Consider the following 21,092-nt stretch of genomic DNA (forward strand, 5'->3'; position numbering starts at 1 on the left):
AAGGAAGGAAGGAAAGAGGAAGGGAGAAAAGAGGAAGGGAAGAAGGAAGGAGAGAGCAGGAGGAAAGAAGGAAGGAGAGTAAGGAAGGAAGGAAGGAAGGAAGGAAGGAAGGAAGGAAAGAGGAAGGGAAGAAGGAAGGAAATAAGGAAGGGAGGGAAAAAGGAAGGAAGGAAGGAAGGAACGGAAGAAAGAAGGAAGAAAGGAAGGAAGGAAGGAAGGAAGGAAGGAAGGAAGGAAGGAAGGAAGGAAGGAAGGAAGGAAGGAAGGAAGGAAAGAAAGAGGAAGGGAGAAAAGAGGAAGGGAAGAAGGAAGGAGAGAGCAGGAGGAAAGAAGGAAGGAAGGGAAAAAAGAATGAATGAAGGAAGGAAGGAAGGAAGGAAGGAAGGAAGGAAGGAAGGAAGGAAGGAAGGAAGGAAGGAAGGAAGGAAGGAAGGAAGCAAGGAGGGAAGGAAGGAAGGAAAGATGGAAGCAAGGAGGGAAGGAAGGAAGGAAAGATAGAAGCAAGGAAGGAAGGAAGGAAGGAAGGAAGGAAGGAAGGAAGGAAGGAAGGAAGGAAGGAAGGAAGGAAGGAAGGGAGAAAAGAGGAGGGGAAGAAGGAAGGAGAGAGCAGGAGGAAAGAAGGAAGAAAGGGAATTTTGACCCAAAGACAGTACAAGGGTTAAAGAAAAATGTACTGACACCATGGGAGCTGCATTAGAAATTAATTCAATTCAAAACACTTTATTAATCCCCGAAGGTAAAGGAATTAAACCAAAGTTTGTGAACAAAGGTTTAAAAAGACCGGTGCTACAGGTTGCATATTTTGTTGATGATTTTAAGAAAAAATATATTAACTGGATGAAGCCTGAGCCTACTGTACCACAATAGCCCAATGGTTAACCCTTGTGCTGTCTTTGGGTCAAAATTAACCAATTCTTCTATCCTTCTTCCCTCCTGCTCTCTCCTTTTTCCTCCTACCTCCCTTCCTTCATTCATTCCTTTATTACCTTCTTTGCTTTTCTTTCCTTCTTTCTTTCCTTTTCTCCATTCCTCCCTCCCTCCCTTCTTTCCTTTTCTTCCTTCTTTCCTTTCTTTCTCCCTTCCTTCCATCTTTTCTCCCTTCCTTACTCCCGTTCCTACTTCCCTCCTGCTTTCCTTCCTTCCTTCCTTCCTTCCTTCCTTCCTTCCTTCCTTCCTTCCTTCCTTCCTTCCTTCCTTCCTTCCTTCCTTCCTTACTTCCTTCCATCTTTTCTCCCTCCCTTACTCCCTTTCCTACTTCCTTCCTTCTTTTCTCCTTTCTTCCTTACTTCCTTCTTTCCTTCCTTCCATCTTTTCTCCCTTCCTTACTCCCTTTCCTACTTCCTTCCTTCTTTTCTCCTTTCTTCCTTACTTCCTCCGTTCCATCTTTTCTCCCTTCCTTACTCCCTTTCCTACTTCCTTCCTTCTTTTCTCCTTTCTTCCTTACTTCCTTACTTCCTTCATTCCTTCTTTTCTCCTTTCACCCTTCCTTTGACCCAAAGACAGCACAATGGTTAAGAGGTTAAACGTGTCCATGACTGCTATTCCAAATCAGAAATGGCCTTCGTTTGAGACGACGACCCTGTTATCAACGTTAAATGAAGCCCACCCTCAAGGTGAGACTTGTTCTGCTTCCTTTTCATCATATTTCAGTGTATTTTTGTAATTTCCCTCTTGTGTTCCGTGTGGTTGGATCGCTTATTATGTCTTTATCACCCTCCAACACACAGAAAAGGATTGTTTTCGGAGGATAATTTGTTACGATTACAAACTCATAAGCGTCTCTGAAAGTTTTCTCATGGTTCTGAAGCTGCTGTTAGACTTGTGTGTGAGTTTCTTTCATTTCCACTTGCAATTTTCACTTTATCCTTTCACTGTTCTGTCACGGAGAAGCAATTTCCCTTTTTCTTTGACAACTCTGGCATAAAAGCATCACTAGCTGTCTAAACGTGTGATCGGTAATACTCTGGGCCCTTTTTGACTCAACCTGCATTTCCACACCAAGTGCTTTTATCAGATGAAATGGTTAAACATCAGAGAGGTTTGAGAGTACGGTGGTGTGCGTTGCACGCCAGCGGTAGCCTGCAGCACCCCGAGGAGACGGCGTGCAATACTTTTACTTTATGGCTCGGAGTAAGACATAAACCCCAGAAAATTACAACAAACCTGCAAACCAGTGCGAGAGGCACCTGAGATGAGACGAGGGGCTTTGATGCCGCGTTTCCTTCACTGCCCTCCAGCAGACATTCGTCAACAAAAACCTAAAGTTTCAGAAGAGATCTGAAGACACAGACATCCTCTTCCTATTGCTTTGTGTTTTTCTGAAGCACATCGCCACCAGCTCACGGTGATTTGCACATCAGTGCCGGACATGTTGTTAATAAGCGTTAAAAGTAGAAACAAGTTTCTGATGACAGAAGAATTGTTTTAAAATAGCCAGACATCCCATCTATAGATGAATGCTATAATATAAATTATGATATATTTGTGATGGAAATAATTACTATCTCAATGAGTCTGCTGCAATTTAAATTGAAAGACATCTGGGAGCAATGGAAAATGTAGATTTCCTTGAAACGCCATGCTTTTGTTTAATTTTTTTTTTCTTTTTTAAACAAGAAGTCTCTATTTTCTTGTATTACTACAATAGAAAACACCCCATGTTCATGTGTTTTGTTATAACAGGTTTTGTGAATGGAACATTTTTTTTTTTTTTTATGTATAACACACCTGGGTGCACGTTACGGTTCTGGCGGCATTAACGGCTGAAGAAATGGCATAAATTGCGCCAAAATGACACGATTAATTCAAAATGGCCGACTTCCTGTTCGGTTTCGGCCATGGCGCCAAGAGACTTATCTTTAAGTTGAGACATGATACAGGTGTGTACCGATTTTCATGCATGTACGTCAAACCGTATTGTGGGGCTTGAGGAACAAAGTTTTCTAGGGGGCGCTGTTGAGCCATTAGGCCACGCCCATTAATGCAAACCATTAAATATCAAATTTTTTGCCAGGCCTGGCTTGCGTGCAACATTTGGTGACTTTTTGGGCACGTTTAGGGGGAAAAAAGCTCCTCATTTCGTCTGAAGAAGGAAAAAAAAAAACGAGAAAAAAAATTCCTACAGATACAATAGGGCGTTCGCACTGTCAGTGCTCGGGCCCTAATTAAATAGATGGACAGTTAACCACCCCTGCCAAAAAGGTTTTCTTTCGTTTTTTTTCATATTTGTGTGTACATTTTTATTTTAATTTTTTTTATGATCAGAATTCTTTAAAAAAGTATTTGCAAAACAGAGCTTTTATCATTTTTGATTCACAGACCAACATGTATTTCAAACATCAAAAGTGTAAACATTCAGCTTCAATTCAAGAGGCTTTATTGAAAAATCAAGAATTAGAGCCCGTTTTTAAAAAATGCATCTATTTTCAGGGACTCAAACTAATTTTGGTGGAAGGATAAAACGTCTAGAGTCCATAGATGTCAGAGTACCAGTTTCCTCCCTGGAGATGCCTGCCAGGCTTTTAGCCATTTCTAGCTGTTGCTTTTTTATTGGGCCTTTATTGGGCCTTTATTGGCCTTTTCTTCCTTTAGTTTTCTCTCTCCATTAACTGAAAATCACGCTCCACTGTTCAGATCAGGTAACCCATCTGAACAGTGGTGCGTGATTTGCATGGACCACAATATTCGATTCATTTACCTTCAAAAAGTCTTGATTTTCTTGTTTTGCCCTGCATGTTTAGGGCCATTACCCATCCCCACCCCTCTATCGGTTGTGTAGCATTTGGCCTGAAAGGATGCTGTGCACCACAGCTGGTTCTGTCAGCAGCCACATCATCAATCAACCCCAGGGAGCTGCTCCATGGCATCACACATGTGTCACGAATCTGTCTCCGCCATGTTTGATTGCGGGATGCTTTGATCCGTTCCTTTCCTTCTCCTGACTTTCCTCCTCCTTTGATCTGATCCAAGTCCATGTTGGCTTCTTGTGTCCAAACAATGTGATTCCAGAACGAGAGATGTTTAGATGTCAGTCTCATACGTCTGTCCCGTTAATATATGTTACCAGTACCATTACTTTGTACTCACATTTATGAAAACATCTGTTGATTGCAGAAAATTCCTATCTTCTCCAGAGTATTCTTGATTTCTGGTGATGATGTGAAAGGAGTTCACCAAGGACCAATTCTGGGATCATTCACTTTTGTTGTAAGACCTGGAAACAGGCATTGTGGCATAGAATTGTCAAATTGGTTTAATTCACCGTACGAATTGTCACAGATTACTTTTGTAATACTGTATTTGACCCGGTCTTTGTACGTTTTGACCGTATAGAAACGTAATTCTTGCCATTTTAAGAATGAGATGTACCTGTTGTACTCTACTGCCCTTACTTTTTAACAACTTGTGCTTTTTAATTTTTGGGCCCGAGCACTTACAGTGCGAAGGCCCTATTGTATCTGTAGGAGGATCGTTTTTCGCGTTTTTACTTTTCAGACGAAATGAGGGCCTTTTTGCCCCCTAAACGTGCCCCAAAAGTCCCCAAATTTTGCACGCAATCCAGGCCTGGCGAAAAATTTAATGGTTTGTATTAATGGGCGTGGTCTAATGGCTCAACAGCGCCCCCTAGAAAACTTTGCTCCTCAAGCCCCACAATACGGTTTGACGTACATGCACGAAAATCGCTACACACCTGTATCATGGCGCAACTTAAAGAAAAGTCTCTTGGCGCCATGGCCCACCGAACAGGAAGTCGGCCATTTGAATTAATCGTGTCATTTTGGCGCAATTTATTCCACTTCTTCGGCCGTTAATACGGCCCGAACCATAACGTGCACCCAGGTGTGTTATACATCAAAATGTGCATCTAGATCCTGCAACGATGCGCTTTACTTTTCTCAGTCAAAAGCGTTACCGTGGCGACGATAGACGCCAAAAAGCACGCCCCCCCCCTTAATCTGATTGGTCGATATGTGATAGTTCCTATTTTCTGCCATAACTTTTGAAGGGTTTGACATAGAGAGTCGTGGGTGGTGTCATCGGACTCGGTATTGACTCCTTCACCTTATTGGTGCAAATTAGCCCCGCTCCTTCTGATTGGTCGATATTTGATAGTTCCTATTTTCTGCCATATTTTTTGAACGGTATGAGTCATGGGTGGTGTCATCGGACTTAGTTTTGAGCCCTTGATATTTATGGGTGAAGATTGCACGCGCAAGGGCCCGTTCATCGCTGCTTGCAGCTTTAATTTGACCTCTTTTCTTATAATTTTATTTGTTTTTTACTGTTTGTGTCTTGCCACTTTTAATGTTGATGGAAAGCACTTTAAATCACCTTGTGTTGAATTGTGCTATACAAATAAACTTGCCTTGTCTTCTCCCTTGATGTTGTTTAACTCATCTGTGCCCATTCTCTTCACAAATGCACCAACTGTTGAGGTAGCACAAGATCTTTCTCTCTCTCTTTGCTCGATTGCTTTGGGATCTCTTTGGAGTTCACATTGGTTTTTCCAGTGATACCTGTTATCAACTCCACTTTCATCTCCCTCAGATTTCTTGAACGTAGACTGTAGTCACATGACCCATTGGTTTCTGAAGAGCGGTTTTGAAGGCTCTTTTTCTTCACAGACATGTTGCTTGGCAAACCATTGGGAACACGCCCCAAGCATGTCAGTCAAAATTAGCTTTGGCTCCTTCAGATCCCCGACTGAAATATCTGCAGAGCTGCCGGCAGATTTATCCAGCAGAATACACCATTTAACATCTTGACTCAACGGCAAAATAAAACGATTACTGTGGCGTTTAGTCGACCTCTGGGTAAAAACAAACGGGTGGTTGCTTTGCTAAGCACTGTAGCTTGATGATTACTGATGAGGAATTGGAAGTGGCTGACGATTGGCCCAGCAAACTGTCAATTATTCTTATAGGAAACAAATATCATGCTTTACATAAACTCTCCATGCAACGTACAAAAAATCCACCCCCCTCAGAGTTGCCACGGGTGTGAAATCGAACAATTGAGCCCAAAATGGTTTTCTGAACCAGGTTTTTATTCATATAAGGAAATGATTCTATAGAAGCCACCAGGCTTCTTCCTTTCCTTGCATGTTATTTCAATGGTTTTTCATTTTTTGTTCAATTTGTCTTATATTGCTTATTAAATAAACTAAAACTAAACTAAACGTTTCCACGTGGGAGTCAGGAGCCAGTCAAGGAACTGCAGCAAATCTTAGTGTCACATGAGCCTCAACGCGGAGGTGAGATAGTTGGCGCAAAGGATGGACTTTGCCTAGCAAGCACCTTTCCAAATGTGGAGCCCTTAAAATGTGGCTACTAAAACCTAAACTGTTCTGCCATGTCTTAAAATCAAAGCTAAGCGAATACACTTTGACTCATGTTTGAATAATCCTTTTAAAATCCATTGTTTGAAGTAAAACCAGGCTTTTAGATCAAACTCCATATTAGACATCAGCTATGTGCAACTTAGAAGTCTTTCATTGTTATTCAGACTCGGCAGAATTAGTCTTTTTTATCTAGTATTGTAAGTGTGTAACTATCTTGGCATTTGAAGATTTCTTTTTATACTTGCTGAGCACAGAAGTAATAAAGAATCGGAGGATGTGAACAAAATGTGAGGAAAACAGTTAAATTAAATTAAACTTTTTCTTTTCTAATATTTCCATTTTTCTTTTTTAATAAATTTGCAAAAATGTCTACGTTTCTGTTTTTTTTCTGTAAAGATGGGGTGATGAGTGTACATTAATGAGAAATAAAATTAACTTTTTTGATTTTAGCAAATGGCTGCAATGAAACAAAGAGGGAAAAATGTAAAGGAATATTTTCCGTTTTTTAGACATTTCTGATTAACCTTAGGTTCATATAGACCACACATAAAAATGTATTTTATTTTGTGTATTAACAAATTGTACTGTACATTTTATAGACAGTGTATCTGTAACTTTTGTCTCACAAACAACAGCATTATAAAAATAAAAGCACATGTAACATATATCATGATTATGGTACATTGTTTTTCTCAGCAAATCATCATACAGCAGTGATTTATTAACGTTGATCCTTTCTTACAAAAATGTCTAGTAGAGTTTAGAAACTGAGTGACTTTTTTCAATGTATGGAAAGCTAAAGATCAAATTAAAAAAAGAAGAGAACTGTGGATTTCAATAAAATAAAGAAAATACAAGAAAACTAAAACAATATCAAGCTGATCTCCAACTGCCGGAAGATGATTATAGAGCTTGGTTTATACTTTTTTTCAGCAGAGGCTTTTTTAAGTATGTGATTGATTCAAATTTGTGCAATCTACAAAGGTCAGCACGCTGTCAACATACTATTGATGGTTGGGGTTTAAATATATGTGTCAGCTGTCAAAGTTATGTTTATCTGGAGTGAAAAGCTATGAGGCCAGTATGGTGAAATCCTCCTTAGTTCTAAGATGTCATACAAATTTCTAGGAAAAGCTGACGTGAAAACCTCAACTACACTGCTGAGATTCACAATAACATAGAAAATGTCCTCAAAATGTCCACGGCTCGGTGTCAGATTGATGTTCGCCGTCGTCGCGTTGCAGCGTCTCTATGGAGCCAAATCAAGGCCAAAAGTTTTGCTAATTTGAAAATAAAATTTGAACCTGAAAATTCAAGTTTTGATCATGAACTTATTTTTTTTCCAGTTTCAATTTTTTTTTTTCAGTTTCACATCTTTTTTTTTTAGTTTCACATCTTTTTTTTCCAGTTTCAGATATTTTTTTTTCAGTTTCACATCTTTTTTTTCCAGTTTCAGATATTTTTTTTTCAGTTTCACATCTTTTTTTTCCAGTTTCAGATCTTTTTTTTCAGTTTCACATCTTTTTTTTTCAGTTTCACATCTTTTTTTCAGTTTCAGACTTTTGGCCCTGATGTGGCGTGGGGGGCGTGGCATCAACTGAGAGGGGCGTGGCCTCATGAGTGACAGCAGAACAGAGAAGGCGGGGGACGTTCCTCAGTCATGTTGCCTTCAGGAAACGTAGGTTGCAGAAGTTATCAGTAGAAGTATGACTCAACACTGTATATACACTATATTCACGTGATTGGCAGTGGAAAAAACTGATATTAGTGACACATTTCTGTATAAAAAGCTGTTGTAGACCGTACATGGCACCAATCGCAGTATAAAAGCAGCTTGCCCTGGCGGAGCGCACACCATCGCAAACGATACTGCGATGCATTCAAGGTAGTATGTGGAAGTGGGAAATGTCAAACTTTAAAGTGTGGCTGTTGAACTGTACAGTCTGGCATATTTTATTGCTTTTATACTGCGATTGGTGCCAAGTACGATCTAAAACTGCTTTTTAAAGAGAAATGTGTCACTAATATCAGTTTTTTCCACTGCCAATCACGTGAATATGGTGTATATACAGTGTTGAATCAAACTTCTACTGATAACTTCTGCAACCTACGTTTCCTGAAGGCAACATGACTGAGGAACGTCCCCCGCCTTCTCTGTTCTGCTGTCATTCATGAGGCCACGCCCCCTCACCATTGATGCCACGCCCCCTATGCCAGATCAGGGCCAAAAGTCTGAAACTGAAAAAAAAAAATTGAAACTGAAAAAAAAGATGTGAAACTGAAAAAGTGAAACTGAAAAAAAGATCTGAAACTGAAAAAAAAGAAGTGAAACTGAAAAAAAAAAATCTGAAACTGAAAAAAAAGATGTGAAACTGAAAAAAAGATTTGAAACTGAAATAAAAAGTTCTGAAACTGAAAAAAAGATCTGATACTAAAAAAAAAAAATTGAAACTGTAAAAAAGAATTTTCAGTTTCAAATTTATTTTTTCAAATTAGCAAAACTTTTGGCCTTGATTTGGCTCCATAATGCCATGCCCCCTATGCCAGATCAGGGCCAAAAGTATGAAACTGAAAAAAAAAAGATCTGAAACTGAAAAAAAGATGTGATACTGAAAAAAAAAAAAATTTAAACTGTAAAAAAAATAAGTTCATGATCAAAACTTGAATTTTCAGGTTCAAATTTTATTTTCAAATAAGCAAAACTTTTGGCCTTGATTTGGCTCCATGCGGCTCCATCTGCACCCGTGGGCCGGGCCGCCCGCTGATTAGCTGCAGAGTTTGGTCGTTTCGTATTCCATGGCGTTGGGCTGCTTGGCGCTGAAAGTCTGCAGCGCCGCCTGGATCCTGGCGACGTCCGTGGTGGAGAGTTTGAGCCGGTGCCGCAGCAGGCAGGAGAACAGGTCCAGGGGCTGCGCCCCGGGCGGGGAGAGCCGGTTGACCCGGTCCCGGATCTCCAGCAGCTGCAGCAGCGCCGAGTCCTGCGAGCCCTGAGTGTACGGGTAGTCCAGCTGTAAAATCAAGTCCTGGATGGCGTCGGGGTCGAAGTGCATGCTGTATCCGTACACCTGGATGCTGTTGATCTTCATGTAGCCCAGGTTCTGCCCCGGCTCCAGGTACTCCAACGGTTCGTAGTACACGGTCCCGTTTCCGTTGGTGGCCGGCCCTCTGATCCGGCTCCGCAGGTAAAAGTGAACCGTCTCGAAAAACGTTTTCCACTTGTTCCCTAAAGTCAAAGTCCAGTTGTAACAATCGTGGGGGAGGTCTAGTTTAGTCCTCTCCCAGTCGGGGTAGTTGTTCTGGTCGATGGGCATGATCCAGCTCTCCGAGTGGCTCCCGCCGAACGGGTTGATGTAGACGGACAGCATGGGGTCGAGCGTGCTGTTCCTGGTAAGGCAGATCTGCAGCGACATCCCCAGCAACATGTGGACGTGGTTGGACTTGTATTTATTACTCTTCAGCGTCAGCAGCATCCTCTTCCTCCACGACGGGTCGAACCAGTTGTTGAGCCGGACGTCGTTGCTGACGAAGATGCCGTGGATGCCGATGCGGGTGTCGCGGCGCTGCAGGAGGAAGCGCAGCTCCACGTCCTGCAGGTCGGTCTCGAAGCCGATGTAGTGGTCGGTGGAGTCGGGCACCTCGTTGCGGCACAAGCCCTGGCTCAGCATGTAGCCCTGGTTGCAGGTGGCGCAGCGCGAGCGGTTCTCGTAGGAGCAGGAGGCGCAGGCCGTGCCCTCGCCCACGGTGCAGGGGATCAGGCCCTGGCAGGGCGGGTGCTCGTACGGGCAGGAGCAGCTCCGCGTGGCCTCCAGGTACGAGCCCAGGTGGTTGTTCTCGCTGCAGTACATGATGGACAGGATGTAGTTCAGCCAGTAGCTTAAAAACCTGCAACAGAGACAACGCAGCACATGAATGTCAGGTATGTGGACGTGGATCACAATAAATATTCATTTTTCACAGAAATAAAATTAGCCCTTGTTGTGTTTCTCTGATAAAAAATCATCCTATTGTAGTAGATCTATATATATATATATATATATATATATATATATATATATATATATATATATATATATATATACATATATATATATATATATATATATATATATATATATATATGTTTGCGACAAGAAGACAGGGGGCAAGGGAGCCCTCTTGCCCCGATGGGACATTTTTTGCTTGATACACAATGGATTACTACAAATACTGGAAACCTTTGTGCTTGGTGATTTTGTCTGATTTCTGACATTCTTTGAGCTCATTGGCAAGATGGAAAAGACCTTGGAGAAGTTGGAAGCTCGGCTTGGCGGAAATTGATCACAAATTCATCTGATTGGAGTCGCCATTGATGAACCAGAGACTAAAAGGCAGACGGAAAATTACTGAGGCTGCCTGTTTTTGCAATGTAATTGTTGATCCTATAATCTGGCCTTGACAGGGCGGTTTTTGGCCGATCGCTCTGGTCACAATCTTCCTGGTGGAATGTAAGCAAGGTGACTCTGTCCCCACTAATACTTACCCCCCCCTCTCCCACGAACACATGTGGACCCCTGTTTTCAGAACTGTATCGAGCCGCCTGATAACATCAAAGACATTTGGCTGACAGCAGCTCTGTTACTTCAGAATAATATGACTCAAGTAGAAGTAAAAAGTAGTCATCCAAATAATTACTTGAGTAAAAGTAAAAAAGTACTTGGTGAAAAAACTACTCAAGTACTGAGTAACTGTTGAGTAACGTCTGATTTATTTTTTAACACAACCATTCAAACAGACAAAAGTACAAAATAATCATCTTCAGGCAAATTAAATCAATAAAATAAATAAAGAATAATAAAAAATAAAATAGCTTAAATTTAAATAATCTTAAAGTAAATTCAAGTACTTTATTAAATAATAAAATAAAGAAAATAATAACAGAATAAAAAATAATTTAAGCACAAGTAGTACAAAATTTCAAGCCTTTGTACTTTTCTTTTTTAACCAGGCAGAACTAGAACAAACATGAACTCATAGAAACTCTGTGTGTGTTTGAGTCTGTGTTTATGTGACAAAACATGCAAAAACAAACATTTTTCCCGAAAGAATCACCCAGTGATGTCATGAGATTGACTCGTACGCGGATAAAAGGGATAAAAGAAAAGTAACAGCTCAACAGTTTCTCCTTCATCAAATCAATCAAATCAAACCATACTGTGGTCATTCGCTCGACTCTCTTAAGGTCTAACTGACATTTCCACTGGTTTGCTGGTTGTACTCTGGCTTGGCTGCTGCTCCAAAAGCTTCATTATTTTACTTTTGACTCATTCTGATGCAGATTTGCAGGTGTGTTCATGATCACACTCCTGTTTCCTGAACCAATCTCTATAAAGCTGGAGCTGTTGCACACATGGCCTCAACAGCGGCCTCCAGAATACTCTCATATGCAAAAGGCCTCGTGCTTCACTCGGTGACAGCGAGTCACCTGAGAGGCTCAAGGCCTGTGGATGCAAAACAATTCAAATCAACGCGCTTCCGCCGACATGGTGACACCAGGGGGTTCTGCAGGAATGCTGCCTTTGGTTTTGGCCAAATATGACTCTTACTGCGTTTCCATGCATCAATAACCCTTTTAAAACCCGAATATTGGCAATAACCCGAATTTGCACGGCCATGTAAACACCAATAACCCCTTTGAATAACCCGAATTTGCTCATATTCAGGTTTTTAAAAACCTGAATATGACCCCTGGGTTACTCCTTTTAAAACTGAATATTGGGTCATGTAAACGCCAAACGGAATATCCCCATCAAACGGAACAGGAATTTGTTTTCTGCACATGTTCTGTTCACAAGGAATCCTGGTCTTTTGAGTCCAGGAAGTTCTTATAAACACGGAGAAACCAAGACCAGGAGGAGACTAATCACTTCATAAATGTAATGAAGGATATGAACATTTCTGCATTTGTAGACGGTAGAAAGTACCGGGATAGAAGATTTACAAGAAGGTGAGAGAAAAGTTGCACGAAGCAGCATTTGTTTTGAATTTGGATACAGGAAGAAGAAACGGAAATGACGAGAATTGCGTCATCACGTTCTCCGTGCGTCGCTGGTTTGATCCAGATATCCTGAATGATAAATCACCATGTAAACAGGGATAACCCTGTTTGCTCACGCATGGAAACGGAATATTCCAAATGTTTCAGTAACCGGAATATTATGATATATGATATAATATATTATTGACTGCATGTAAACATAGTCACTTAGAATTAAAAACTGAACAAACATCCATTCAGTCTCATCCGTCCCGCGCCGTGTCACAGTCACGTCGACCTGGACGCGGTAGCAATGACGTTTGCTCCAAAACGACCACGCTGCCCTTATAAAAGGAAACTTCTATTCTTGTAAAACATCAGCAAACTTTTGATGACACATCCTGCACTCGGAGGTGCATGCATGAATCTGTCTAATTACTGTGATTTAGGGCGTCTGGCTGAACCTTCCCTCTATATAAATATAGGTCGTCATAGAAGAACAGCAGTCAAACTAGAGTTTCAGATGTTGCTGTCGGAAAATGTGGCCAAATCCATTTGTATCCAGAAATATTTTGATCGAATCCCCCTGGAAATTACACCTTGTCAACGTATTTAATCAAAATGCCAAAGAATGAAAATCAAACATTACATTTAAAAGAATAATAGAAGCCAGTTTGATGAAGAAATATCATGATAATTGTTAAGTTAGGTGGGTTTTCTTTTTGTTCTCTCTCTCTTTTTAGCTTTTTCTTTGAATCTATCTATTTTGTGTTATCTTATAACTTTTTTTTTTAATTATGTTTATTGGAAAGTGTTTTTTTTATTGCGTAATTTGTAATTTGTTTTTGTTTTTTTTTATTATTACTGTTACATCCCTGTAAATTTACTGTTTTTGTTTATTTATTATTTGTGAGTATCTGGTACTGGGGTGCAGAGGTTTGGTTGGGAGGGTATTCCCTGTTGGAGGTGGCCACCACTAAATCACCTGTGAGCTCAGGTCCTCTGGTGTGGGAGGAGTTGGAGCTGCTGCAGGTGTGCTGATGAAGAGCGACGCCCACCTCTACCAGAAGCCAACCAGAGGGAACCTCTCCCCCTACAAAGCTGCTGCTGGAGCAGTGCTCGTTGGCAGTCGTCTCACTCAAACCCATGTGTGAAGACGTGCTGTCCATCCTGGATGTTGTGTGAGCTTTGGGGCCAAATGTTTGGTTTCCCTCAGCCTTTCTGCCCTTAAGTTTGGTTCCTGCTAAATCTTGTTTGTTGAAGCACTTGTGAATGGAAGCAGTAAGAAAAATACTAGATGGCTCCAACGCCTGACTATGTAAAAGCCTAATTTTTTTGAGGATTGAGTTAGAATAGTCAGTTTAGTATAGGTAATTTTGTTGTACTTTTGTTTTTGTTAAAGGTTAGGTTTAGTTAGTGGATTTATTATTTTAAGGTTAGGGTCCAGTTCTTATGCTTGTTTCTTTGGTTTACGTTGGAGTCATTTTCTTTATATAAACTTTAGTTCTTTGGGTTTAATTTGTAAACTGCTTCCCATCACCATTGTAAATAGTCACTTGCATCATTTTTTTTTCAACCTGAACAAAAGAACCATTGGGTCAAAAATAAAACATATCTTTACTTGCAAAACATGCCTTTCATTTGCGGATTCTGTGATCCCTAGTAGCAGAGTACGTAATATTAACACCCCCACCCTCAAAATCAAACATATGCCCTCAAAAATATGTTTGACATGATTTAACACCAAGCCCGAGATAGGGCATCAGCCAGAACATTATCTGCTCCCCTCTTGTGTCGGATTTCCAAATTATAATCCTGAATGAGGACAGCCCACCGCATGAGCCGTTGGTTATGGTTACGCATGCGCTGCAAAAATACTAGAGGGTTGTGGTCGGTGTAACAGACAACTGGCAGCGGACTTGACCCAACATACACCTCGAAGTATTGCAGCGCAAGTAACATAGCCAGCGCCTCCTTCTCAATGGTCGAATAATTCACCTGATGTTTGTTGAATTTTCGTGAGAAGTAACAGACAGGATGATTGACCCCACTCACAGACTCTTGCAGCAGCACAGCTCCAGCTCCCACCCCACTGGCATCCACCTCTAGAGAAAAGGGACGGGAGAAGTCAGGAGCAGCCAACACGGGCGCACTGCACAGGAGAGATTTAATGGACTCAAATGCATGTTGACACTGAGGAGACCAGATAAATGCCCTTTTCGGACTTAACAGACTGGTCAAGGGGTGGGCAACGGTGGCGAAGTTGGCACAGAAAGACCTGTAGTAGCCCGCTGCGCCTAAAAACTGGCGTAAGCCACGCCGAGTGGTAGGAGCGGGGTAGGCGGAAATAGCAGCAACCTTAGCCTCAACAGGCCGAACTTGTCCTTGCCCCACTTCTTTGCCTAGGTAAGTGACTGTAGCCCTACCAAACTCATATTTAGCCAAATTCAGAGTCAAAGAGGCTTTCGCTAAACGCTCGAACACAATTCTGAGGAGTTTAATGTGCTCCGCCCAGTCCCCAGAATACACAATTAGATCGTCTAAATAAGCATTGCAGTTGGGCACCCCCTCCAACACAATGTTAACGAGCCTCTGAAAAGTGGCCGGTGCGTTGCACATACCAAAGGCCATGACGTCATACTGCATGAAATGATCAGGAGTAACAAAAGCAGATATTTCAGAAGCACGGCGCGTTAATGGCACCTGCCAGTAACCCTTAAGCAAGTCTAACTTAGTCACAAATGCAGCAGAACCCAAGTTATCCACACAGTCTTCCATTCTAGGGAGAGGATAAGAATCTTGCACAGTGACTGCGTTAACCTTCCTGTAATCAGTACAAAACCTAGGGCTGCCGTCTGATTTAGCCTGTAATAGACAGGGAGAGCTCCACGGACTCGAACTCGACCGCGCTAAACCATTTGAGATCAAATACTCCACCTCTTTTTTCATGAGCGCTCGTTTGGTGGGATTGACGCGGTACGCGTGCTGTTTAATAGGCCTGGCGCGCCCCACGTCAATATCATGCTCTAGCACAGTAGTGCGAGTAGGAACATCCCCAAATATTACAGGAAAATCGGCAACTAGCTGGACAACATCACTCCGGTGTTCGGGAAGTAAGTGACTTAAGTGATCTGGCAATTTGGCAATCATTTCCGAGTTGCATAACCGAGGATGTTGTGTGGGAAACGCACGCAACCTTAACCCATCATCCTCTGGCACCTGCGAATCAGATTCACCCCGAACATTAGAACCAATAGAGGTGGTTACAGGCTCTGCCGCTAATAACCCTACCTCTCTAACATGGAATGGTTTCAACATGTTCACGTGACAGACACGGCTCTTACGCCTTCTGTCGGGAGTGCCAATCACATAATTAGTGTCGCTAATCTTCTCCAGGATCACATGTGGCCCAGAGAAACGGGATGACAAAGCGGAGCCAGGGATAGGCAGCAGCACTAACACCTGGTCTCCTGGAGAGAAAGAGCGCGCAACAGTGGCCTTATCATAGTGCTCTTTCATCTCTTTTTGAGAATCACTCAAAAACTCTCTGGCTAGGGCGCATGCTTTGAGTCAGTGTTGCCGCCGCTGCCACGACTTTTTCGGGCTCCACTGTACCTCCCAATTCGGGCCTATCCTCTGCATCACCTCTTAGCGCCACATTCGCCCCCGTCTCGGCCTTCTCCTCCTTCTCCTCCTCCTGCTCAACCACTGCCGGAACCACCAGTACCCCCATGTCCACCAGCTTCACAAAAATCACATCCTTAATTTTCCGTTTTACCAAGGCCTCATTCACTACAATCCCGTAGTTATTCGCAATGACTATTAAGTCATCTTTGCGACAAGCTTCAAATTTGCCAATGGTGGGATCACCCACAAAATCCTCCAAATCAAAGACCACCATTTCTGCCTTTAACCCACAAAAAAGCGTTTACAAGTCTTACCTTGCCAAATAGAAAAAAACAAAACACAACCTTACTCACCAACCATGCCTTTTAAAATAGACGAGCCCCCATATTACGTACTCTGCTACTAGGGATCACAGAATCCGCAAATGAAAGGCATGTTTTGCAAGTAAAGATATGTTTTATTTTTGACCCAATGGTTCTTTTGTTCAGGTTGAAAAAAAAATGATGCAAGTGACTATTTACAATGGTGATGGGAAGCAGTTTACAAATTAAACCCAAAGAACTAAAGTTTATATAAAGAAAATGACTCCAACGTAAACCAAAGAAACAAGCATAAGAACTGGACCCTAACCTTAAAATAATAAATCCACTAACTAAACCTAACCTTTAACAAAAACAAAAGTACAACAAAATTACCTATACTAAACTGACTATTCTAACTCAATCCTCAAAAAAATTAGGCTTTTACATAGTCAGGCGTTGGAGCCATCTAGTATTTTTCTTACTGCTTCCATTCACAAGTGCTTCAACAAACAAGATTTAGCAGGAACCAAACTTAAGGGCAGAAAGGCTGAGGGAAACCAAACATTTGGCCCCAAAGCTCACACAACATCCAGGATGGACAGCACGTCTTCACACATGGGTTTGAGTGAGACGACTGCCAACGAGCACTGCTCCAGCAGCAGCTTTGTAGGGGGAGAGGTTCCCTCTGGTTGGCTTCTGGTAGAGGTGGGCGTCGCTCTTCATCAGCACACCTGCAGCAGCTCCAACTCCTCCCACACCAGAGGACCTGAGCTCACAGGTGATTTAGTGGTGGCCACCTCCAACAGGGAATACCCTCCCAACCAAACCTCTGCACCCCAGTACCAGATACTCACAAATAATAAATAAACAAAAACAGTAAATTTACAGGGATGTAACAATTACATTAACTGAAATTTGATTTGTTAGGAAAAAGGGACAGATAGAATAAGATTATTCTTCTTTCTGTTCCCTTTCATTCAAGGAAAATACATTTGTTTTAATTATATGTAATTATAATATATATTAAAACGGTTTTGTTTTTCTTTTAATGAATGAAATAAAGAATAAATAAATAAAAAAAAAATACACAGAACTTAAGATTCAAATGTCATATGCCTTATTCTGAATATAATTACATTTAAAAGGACTAAAGGGAGAACAAAAATTCTGTTGGACCTTTTCCGTATTTCAATAACTAACAGGATTTAAGAGAAATTGAAACATGAATACAAATTCAGCAATGTCTTTTTCTTTATGAGTTTTTAGTGAGTAACAAAGCTCACGTCTGCTCCTGATGGTACGACGCCAGCGTTCTCTGATTTTAAACACTGTTTCTGTAACATCATTGTCCAGAATAACTGGGCATAAAAAAGGACAGAGTTATTTATTCCCCGACACGCTCCGTAATTGTGAAGCAGAATTCCAGAGATTGTTTGTGAATCACGGAGCAGATGGACGCACGACGCGAATATCATTCTGTAAATCAGTCTCTCACTCGCTTTTGTGCCGCATCTGTCACATTTTGGAACAATTTTAGTTTCTCTAACCGAATCAGCACCGCTGGTGTTTTGGTCGTGGGCTGCTGCAAAGTTAATTTAGCGGAAACAGTTGTGCATTTTCTGAATAATTGACCATCCGCAGCACATGTTGGAGGGGAGAGTAAACTTAACAACAATCCGGCTGCATTCCTCCGTGGATCTAACTTTTAATGGAAGACAAAAGGGTTTTGGGTCATTAAATCTCAGTCGGGTTTCTCTCTGATTCTAAAAGAGAAAAGAAAAGCTTTGACCAGATATGAGTTTCTAGATGATTATCTAACATTCCTTGGGAGAGACAATAAGTACCAGCTCCTTGCTAATGCTTCTTAAAGATTTGAGAAAACACATTAAAAAAAGTAAAAAATCCAGCATATCAGAAACGACACCAGCCACGACTGTGAAACCCTTCAAAAGTTATGGCAGAAAATAGGAACTATGAAATATTGACCAATCAGAAGAAGGGGCGTGGCTAATTTGCACCAATTATGGTCTAGGACTCAAAACCATGTCCGATGACACCACCCAAGAGTCTTTATGTCAAACCATTCAAAAGTTATGCCAGAAAATAAGGACTATCAAATATTGACCAATCAGAAGAAGGGGCGGGGCTGGGCCGCTCGGTGGCGCAGTGGGTTAAGCAGCGACTCATATACTGAGGCTACAGTCCTCCTGCAGCTGTCGCAGGTTCGAATCCCGGCTTGCGCACCTTTGCTGCCTGTCATCCCCATTCTCTCTCTCTACCCCCTTCCTATTTGCAACTTGAATAAAGGGCCACTAGAGCCCCAAAAAAATCTTTAAAAAAAAAAAGAAGGGGTGGGGCTAATTCCGGCCAATGAAGGTCAAGGACTCAATACCGAGTCCGATGGCACCAGCCACGAGTCTTTATGTCAAACTATTCAAAAGTTATGGCAGAGAAAAGTATTCTAGGGGGCGCTGTTGAGCCATTTTGCCACGCCCATTAATGCAAACCATGAAATATCAAATTTATCGCCAGGCCTGGCTTGCGTGCAAAATTTGGTGACTTTTGGGGAACTATCAAATATGGACCAATCACATGAAGGGTGGGCGCGCTTTTTGGCGTCTAGCGTCGCCACGGTAACACTTTTGAAAGAGAAAAGTAATGCGCGTCGTCGCAGGATGGAGATGCACATTTTGATGTATAACACACCTGGGTGCACGTTACGGTTCGGGCCGTATTAACTGCCGAAGGAATGGCATAAATTGTGCCAAAATTACGCGATTAATTCAAAATGTTCAAAATGGCCGACTTCCTGTTCGGTTTGGCCACCTCCTTGTCTGCTGCAATTGTTTCAGCTCTGCAGGGACTGACATCACAGACCCAGATCAGGGTAAGATGGTGTAGCTCACTTATTTTCCTTTCCACTCAAATTCAGGTTATGCTAAATGTTTATATCTTGAAAATAGATGGCACAAAAGTTTTAACAGCAGTTTTAAAGCACAGGGAAGGGGTGGAGTCAAAGTCCCTGTAAAAACATGCCGGTGATGTTTGTATCCCTGTGATATTTAGAGCAAAGCAGACATTCCATTAAGAGTTCAGGAAACCTTTGATAAAAAGGCCAAAATGTCAAAGTGAAGATATCCTAGCTGCCCATTTCACACACGGTTCACATATTTCATGACACCAAATGCCTTTAAGTTAGACGACACAAAAATGAGCCGTAGCACAAAATCAGGAAGAAAAACATCCACCAAACTTTGTTTCAAATGTCTACGGAAGAGTATTAGGGCCAGACAGGAGAAAAATAGAAATAATATTGTAGAGGAGGAAGATTTTTTTTTCATTACGCACTTCGAGAAAAAAGTCGAAATGTCGAGAAAAAAGTCGAAATGTCGAGATTAATGTTGAAGTACAATTTCGAGAAAAAAGTCGAAATGGCGAGAATAATATTGAAGTATTTCAACGTTTTTCTCAAAACTGCATTTCAACATTAATCTCGACATTTCAAATTTCTTCTTGAAATTTCGACTTTTTTCTCGAAGTGCACAATAAAAAAAAATCTTCCCCTCTCAAATATTTTTTCTCCTGCATGGCCCTGTGAGAAAGTGAGCAACCCCTTCCCTTCTCACCGTCACCAGACTTTTTAAATATGTGTGTGGCAGAGTGGAGGATTGGGCGTGGTCTGCGGGGGGGCAGCACACAGGTGTACCTGGTTCTGCTGATTGTGGCACACCTGTGTCCAATCAACCTCTCCACCCTGCCTGGCTTCATAAACAGCGGCTGCATACCAGAAAAGGGGTCTGCTGAGTGGAGGTAGCTTGATGTGAGGCTATGCTCAATGTGCCATTTCTTTTAATTCTGATTTTGCCCTCCGCCTGTATGTCTTCGTGTTTTTTACATAAAATAAAAAGCCTTTTTTTTGGCATTCCACGCTCTGCGTGTTCTCTTTTCCACCTCATCACCCAGGTCCAGGTTGCCTTATCCCCTTTTACGAGGGGAGGCCGCTCCGGTCCCTCACAGGCTCTAATACTCTTCCTTACATATCATAATAAACAAAGATATGAAAACAAAACTAACTACCCAGACATAATGTTGCGTAGAAGGAGGTCATATATTCGATACTACAATTTTAAACTGGTGTTATTGATCAGCACCGTATTGTCTTTTTATTTCTAATTTGTGGTACACTACCAAACAGGATTCCAAATCTCTAAAATGAAATCATGTGAAGTCAAACCGAGCCTTTGGTCGCGGTGGATGTTAATTTCACATCTTTTTTTTTTTTTCCCAGCAGCACTTCACAGCTCTGGCGTTCCAGCATCACAGCACCACTGAGCGTCGGCGGTGTTATTAAAAAGGAAAATGAAAAATCCCCCCAAAAAATATGTCTCAAGCCATCAAATTTAGAAAGTGGTGATTTATCGTCAGCCGACAGCCGGTGTAAGATATTAACAGTCTTAACTGTACTCAGACTTCCAGAAATTCATCAGTGTGAGTCAGTTGTGCATATCTCACCGCCCAGAATGCAGACTGTGCACAGCGAGAGGGAAGAAGCCGCCTCGCCGTCGTATAGCGACTCCTGTCAGCAGGACATGTAAAGTGTCATGGAGACGCAGCGTGGAGTGCGGGCCAAAGAGAAGCCGCGCCTTCGCTCTGCAATCTGTTCATTGTCTGTCAGCTCGTTTTCACACACGTCAATGTCACACGCACAAACTTCCGTCTGCCTCGGATTCAATTTACAGCGGGGGGAACAAAACCCTCTCCTCTGCAGAAGATGCACTTTATTTTTCAGCCATTAAAAGCTCATTGATTG

At 41.8% G+C, this 21,092-nt stretch overlaps 1 protein-coding gene across 1 annotated transcript in view; it reads right to left on the reverse strand.

Annotated features, from left to right (window-relative positions):
- Positions 1-8,853: 8,853 nt before the first annotated feature.
- Positions 8,854-21,092, reverse strand: part of LOC133458706 (BMP/retinoic acid-inducible neural-specific protein 3-like) — a 124,594-nt gene continuing 112,355 nt past the window's right edge. Inside the window, 1 exon segment of the mRNA XM_061738881.1 lies at positions 8,854-10,222. Within this exon segment, the coding sequence (XP_061594865.1) occupies positions 9,106-10,222 (1,117 nt within the window). The 3' untranslated portion in view covers positions 8,854-9,105.

This window comes from Cololabis saira, chromosome 13 (genome assembly GCF_033807715.1).
Source record: "Cololabis saira isolate AMF1-May2022 chromosome 13, fColSai1.1, whole genome shotgun sequence".
In the NCBI taxonomy this organism is placed as follows: Eukaryota; Metazoa; Chordata; class Actinopteri; order Beloniformes; family Belonidae; genus Cololabis; species Cololabis saira.